The sequence below is a fragment of the Amblyomma americanum genome, chromosome 10 (assembly GCF_052857255.1).
Source record: "Amblyomma americanum isolate KBUSLIRL-KWMA chromosome 10, ASM5285725v1, whole genome shotgun sequence".
Lineage (NCBI taxonomy): Eukaryota > Metazoa > Arthropoda > Arachnida > Ixodida > Ixodidae > Amblyomma > Amblyomma americanum.
The window spans coordinates 97213340-97219952 of record NC_135506.1 but is presented as its reverse complement, the minus strand read 5'-3'; the positions used below and the strand labels follow the sequence as shown (position 1 = coordinate 97219952).

General features: G+C 43.9%; 1 protein-coding gene across 1 annotated transcript; it reads right to left on the bottom strand.

Moving 5' to 3' along the window:
- Positions 1-521: 521 nt before the first annotated feature.
- Positions 522-5362, bottom strand: LOC144106774 (uncharacterized). The gene is made up of 3 exons (XM_077639708.1): positions 5208-5362; positions 969-2085; positions 522-573 (listed from the first exon to the last, which is right to left on the bottom strand). Exons 1-3 carry the CDS (start codon positions 5307-5309, stop codon positions 554-556), a joined length of 1239 nt encoding a protein of 412 aa, XP_077495834.1. The 5' UTR covers positions 5310-5362; the 3' UTR covers positions 522-553.
- Between the last annotated feature and the right edge of the window lie 1251 nt (positions 5363-6613).

Sequence of the window (6613 nt, the reverse complement as noted above, 5' to 3'; positions counted from 1 at the left end):
CCAAGCACAGGCTCGTCTCCTTCTGGTACTGGATGTTAAAAGCAAAATGGGCAAAGAACAGCAGCTTGAAGGCCACGTCTGGCTTCAATGCATGAAGCACTGGATGGGTGTCCACGCAGATTGTGTATGAATTTGCAGTGAGAAAAGTCCATCCTGGAAAAGAGTTGGAAGGAAGCATTATTATTCGCTTTGTCCTTCTTTTTTTATTACGTCTTTCAGTTACACGTAAAGTCTTTATTCAGAGGGGTGGGTCCATCACCATTAGGTTTAGGAGGATAAGTGAATAACGAGGAAGGGATAACGACGAAGATTGCATTGACCTATATATGATAGGCACATCGAGCCAGAAATACTCATTAAGCATTTCAATCAGCGGGAAGTGTCTTTTAATAAATTGCATACATTTGTCTAATAAAATAAAGATTTGCATTTCGGACAAGGTAGCACCATTTAGTGCATTTTTCAGCAATTTTTTTAAGAACTGCCCCTTTAGTCAGTCATCAGTATCTTACCTTTCGTGCAGATGAAAGGACAGCTTGGCAGATCCCCCAAGTCATCGTCGCTGGCCATCTCCTTATATGAAAAATCCAATTCACATGTGCATTAGCATTAGGATCAGTCAATGGCATGTAATAAAAGAAAAATGTTGCCTTAAGTCCTCAACACAGAGGCCATTTCACTTAAATATGAGTTACCATTGCGTCGCACGCTAAAACACACCGCAGCAAGTCTGCTGGCTTTGAGGATAAATTTTTGTTTATGGGCAAGGTTGACATAAAACTTCCAGATTTTTCTGTTATCTCAGTACAAATGTTAGAGACGTGGGTAAAACAATCACTGCTCTACTGTTATAAAAGGCAGTGCTGACTTGATTATTGGGAGGAATAAATTAATGGGACACTTCACATTGTGCATTAACGTGCGACGACTGCAAGGAAATAATGCAAACTACATTTATCAGTTTTTACCTCTGTTAGCTTGTAAAACAGCTCTTTGTCTTCTGAAGATTGCGAGCAGTAGTAGTGGCATGGCTTCGTATTCAACTGCCATTGACTTCCTGTTAGTTTTGGCAGCTTCTATTTCTTGGAGACAAGACTTCACACATTCTTTTTTTACTTGGCTGTGTGCGTAACGAAAAACTTGCCGTCCAACAGTCTTTAGTCGGTCATCGAAAGTCTTTGCAACATTTGAGCCTAGCAAGATGTTTACGTGGTTGGTCAGGTGCTTTGCCTGAAACAGAAATGGCCAGCTTCGCTCAATGTCTCGAATATTTTTGGATGCATTGATAAGCTGACGTTGTGATGCATAAGTCTCTGACATGAGCTGTGCAACCATGGTCTCATCTGGAAACGCAAGCCTGAACTGCGACAGCAAGTCGTCTTTTTTCTTCTCCTGTGAGTCAGCAGTCTCGTCAGATGGAAGCTTTGGCTGCCATGCCACACACCCATATGAGTCTCTCTGAATCTTCACTCGTTTGACACTCAAGTCCAGTTCATCGTCCGGTTCGAACTGATGTGGCTGCTCAGAGCTTGGCCTTCGTTTGTTGTTAACACAGTTTTCAAGTTTCCAGAAGAGTGTCTCAATACCCGAGCCAATTACTGCCCCATTTAGGGTGTCCTCGAATGTCTTCGGGTAATGGCTCACAATTTCAGCTGCGATGGCCCTCAAGATCTTGCGACCTGGCTTCCTGTTTATGGCAAGAATATGGTCACTCACAAGTCGTACCATTTCATTCAAGTCGCTCTTTACTGGACGCTTCCCTTCTTGGCAAGTCTTCATAAGCTGTGGTGAGAAAACCTCCCAAGGTGTAGAAAAGCTTGCACACTGTGTGCTTGTAGGCGATTGAATGTCGTTGGGAGAAAGTGACACTGGTGGGTTGGGCGTAGCCGCTGAGTGAAACCTTTCAAGAAGAGTCCTTCTGCTGATGGGCTTTAAAAATTGCAAATCCTCTTCAACCACATACTTCAGATGTTCCAGGGACTCTACACCACATTGCTGCAGCTTCTGGACTGTCAGCTCTACAATCTCCTTGTCCAGGGCTGGCAGCCAGTTGGAAATTCGTTGTTCCAACTCCATTGCAGCTATCTGAAACACAGTTCAAACTCCATCAAGTAATCCATGCTTCAAAACAAAAACAGGATAACTGCAGTGGGCAAGGTTGTACTGGATTAATGGTGTGTTGTCAAGCAAGCTGTCGAGCTCAATGCACTTGACTGGACCGTCATTACTTAAGATGTTAAAATACTGCATTCCTGGTTCATACGATGTACTAACAATTTTTACAAGAAAAAAATGCCGGGCATCTTTCGACAGGATCAGCGGTATTTCCCCAAACTTTAGTTCGCCGTTCTGCCGTGACATTACAACTAGCATTTTGCACTCATACAACAGACCCCGAATAGTTGCTTGCTGTGTTGAGAAAATTTCCCCTTCATCAGAAACAACTTCCCGAACTTCGTTCTGAATTTCAGGACTGCAAAGGCTGATCATGAAAGTAGATGCATTGTCGAGAACGTCAGTACTGCTTCCTGTGTTCTTGTAAGCTTGGAAAAGCTGATGCCGCTGAGATAAAGTCAACGTCAAATTCTTGAAATTTTGACAATTCCTAGCACATTTCTTGAAGTAGCTGTGTTTGCTCTCGCATCGCATTGTCCACAATCTGATCAGGGGACCAAACTGCATAATAAGCATTGGATAGTGAAGAAGGTAATGGTGTTTTGGCCTCAATGGAATATTTGGGAACAGAGCTGCTCTGCTTGTCATGTAATCTTCGATGATATCTTGGAGCCTCATAGCCATTGCACTTGTAACTGCTGGCGCAGTAACTAAAAGAACAATTTCTGATCAATCATTAATTGGGAGACGCCTCGCATGCTGACTTTCAACCAATTAGTATAGCAGCACCGTAGATACTAATTTGTACTGTGAACAGCATGCATTTCAATACATAAGCTTGAACACACCTGTCCTGAACATGGTAGAAGTCGTTTTCTTTTTTTATACTGAAACCCAAACAGTGCCTTACATAGGAGCTGTTATTTAGGCTTGTTCTCTGATATATGCATCTGTCACGCAAAGTAAATGGATGATCAGTGTTAGCTAGTCCACGTTGTACTTCTATCGTCGCATTTGCTTTGAATACCGCGGCCATGCACTAGTGCGTGATGATTGCGGTTTTATTTTGGCTTAGTTACAGGCTCTCTTGACTGAGCTGCAGCGTGATTGCGGATGCCTTAAGTTAGTATCTACTACTTTACAAAGGCCGGGAGCCTTCCGCTCAGGTTGTGAATGCATTTCTGCCAGTTTTTTAGCGCGAAAGCACTAATCCGGAGGTTCCTACCCCAAGAAAATTCTGCTCTTGCTTACTTGTGAAGCAGCTGCATAGGAACACTATACCAGTTAGCCAAGCATAGTGATGACACTGTGCCTATACATGATAGCCATAACAAGGGCAACCATGACCCGAACATGAGTTAACTTGGAATTTGGTGCCCGGGCCACCGCCAAATTTCAGCATGGTTCACCCAAAAATTGACCTCAGCCAAACTGGACCAAAACGGATTATAAGTAATCAGTTTTATTCAATACAAGTATATTTAGTTCTCTGCAATGTCCAGTTCAAGTACTGTTAATTTGATTACATTCGGAGAATTTTGGTTATTTAAGTCACTAATTACTCTTCACTAATTAGCGGTCACTAGTCAGGTACTACTAATTGTTAAATTATTATGTCAAGTCCAAGTACTGTTGATTTGGTTCATTTTCTGGTAATTTAATTCCCTAATTGCTTTTGACTAATGAAGGGTCACTTATCAGAGGTCACCATTTCTCCTTTACTACCTCCAGGTCAAATACCGTTCGTCTGATTACATTCGGAGCATTTATAGCCATTTTATTCACTAATTGTTTATCGCTAATTAAGGGTCGGTAATTAAGTGTCAGTATTTAGTCCTTTAATACCTCGAGTTCAGGTAGTGTTCATTTCATTGTAATTTAAGCATGCTGTCAAGCATCTACGCCGTTTGCAATTCTGCGCCAGCCTCCGAAGAGAACTGACACGTGCGGGTGACAGACGACCCGTTCCCCGCATAACATGCATCTCACCGTCCAGAACTGTCCGTAATACGTGATATAGTCCAATATGGTAGTCTCATTAGCCGACAAACAGATCAAACAGCATATTCAACATTAAAATTTTCAGATTATATTTCACAGCCATAGCAAAAGCCGTGTGGAATCTATTTGACGCTTATGCCGATACAGCGGCGGCGACCAGGCCGCCGAGCCTACTGAGGCGAAGACATGCTCCACCGCAATACACGGGGGAGCGCAGGCCGCGTAGCAACCGCAAAGCTGGAAACGAACGATCCACCTCCGGGTCGACGTTGCTTGTCGACAGCTAGGCAAGGGCCAAGACCGCAGCTTTGTTTACTCGAGAAAGTTCGCGTACGCATGCAGAGTCTGAACACTCGTGAGTTCAAAGATACCGTGAGCCGAACGGCCTCCGCTCAGCCGTAGCTCCGCGTGAGCAAGATGCGATGCCGCTGCATTCGAAACGACAAGCTGGCGCAGGGCTGGAATCTCGCGAGACTGGTTCGGCTCGCGCGAGTGGCCGGTGCGCCGGCCGAATGACGACAGTCGGCGCGGCGGCCAATGCCGCGAGTCGAAGCTCAAGCGAGAACCCGAGCCCTGGCAGATCTCAAATTTAACGCACACACCACGTTAAAACACGCTGCAAAGATTTCAGATAGCCTTTAGATGCAATCGTGAATGCGATGAAAATTAAGGGCTGCGTGGTTGCGGTAGCGAGGCCGCGGCACGATTTAGAAGCTAGCACAATGAAATATGGAATAGACACACGACGCTTGCCGCTACGGCGGCGTCCGCGGCGGCTAGTGATTCGCGCGTGAGCGCTCGTCCTGTTCGTCTTAACTTTTAACTGCGTGTCAAAGCTGCACCTTCACCATGAACAGTTTACGGAGCGTAGGCAGCCTGAAACCGCAAGGCGGAGGATGAAAGTTACGCAGGGCTAGGGCTTTCCCGCTATTTAGTGAGATGCGAGCTATGTGCCCATGCCTTAATATTTCGCTACAGTAATCCACCTCCATCGCACGCAACATCTACAATATAGTTTAGAGATTTCCACCGGTGACACAAAGCAAATCACACTGTCTGTATCAAGTGGCAGAGATTGTTTGTTCACTCACCTTTCCAAATGAAACGAATAAATCGATGCACGAAGACACCAAGCCCCTCTTCATGCGGAAGTCATCTTGCGAAGTGCAGCTCCGCATCAAAAGCAACCACATAGTACTAGTTGTGCGAAAAATTTAGTTTACTACACTCTAGGCTTTAAAAAATAAACGGATGTTTTAAAGGTGTTCAGGTGCATTATTCGTAGCTTACTTCTTAATAGAGACGCACGTGACTAGACCACGGCGGTCAAAAACAGAAAATGTCTGTTTTTTTGCTTGATCACCTTTCTGTTTTTTCCAGTAACAGATTTTTTCCGTGCGGCAACAGTAAATTTCTGCAAAAACGCCTGTAATTTTACACACTTTTTTTACAGTGTATTTATTTTCCTGCTCTCTGCTGTTATGTACTGAACTATATGACAATGTGCCGTATTGTGTTATACAATGTGACACGTTGCATTTTTATGCCTCTGTACTACATGCCTCTCCGTGCTGCTGTGCGGAGAACTTGTGCATTTCGCTCCAGAGCGGAATCTTATTCGGCAGATTAATACGGTCGAATTTTACTGAACAGTGTCGCGACATGCGATGTAATAAAAAATATACTGGAAGCATGAAAGACGGATAGCGAATTCCATCAAATGGGAGGCAGTGCCTTCCTCCTCCAGAAGGATTGCGGGAAGAAAACTGTAAATAAAGACACGGAAAAGTACCCACGCTTATACTGTGCGCTTTTTAGAGCATGCGGGGTCGCATTTATCACCTTCAGAAGCTTGAACCTCGAGCATCATGCTGGTAAGTCAAATAACACGAAGAAAAACGTGTTGCCGCAAACAGCAAGCATTAAACGTTTCACAATGTTAATACAGAAGTGGAGAAAAGGATGCGCTTGTTGCTATTAAATACCAAAATAATATATTCCAAGGCATAGAGTATCTAGACTGAGAAGACTCGAGAACATAGGACAGTAATTAAAATAAAAAAGAGCAACATGGGTACCATTTGCACTTGTCAAAAACTGGAAAATTTGGAAGACAACGAAAAGGCTGCACGCGGGGCAGCTAGTTCAAAACTAGGCGCATTTAGCACCCTTCGATATTTTTAATCTCCCCCAGCAGCACGCCTTTAGAACTTCTTCGGAAATATTCTCCCGCTACACTAATAACACCGGGTAATGAATTGATTCTACCTCGGGGACAAGGCAGTCGTAATGAGGGGAACTTTTTAAAGTTCAAAAAAAGGTTGTTGTGAACTTTTAGATTTAGCTACATAGAAGACAAGAAAGGAATTAAATAGTAGATTAAAGTGCACTTCCTTGCAGTCCTTTGCGCTACGCCCTAAAAATGTCGCCTGCGCTGACCGCTCTGAGCAATCGAGGAAGTTACAGAAATAAGGGAATATATACTCACTGGCATCCA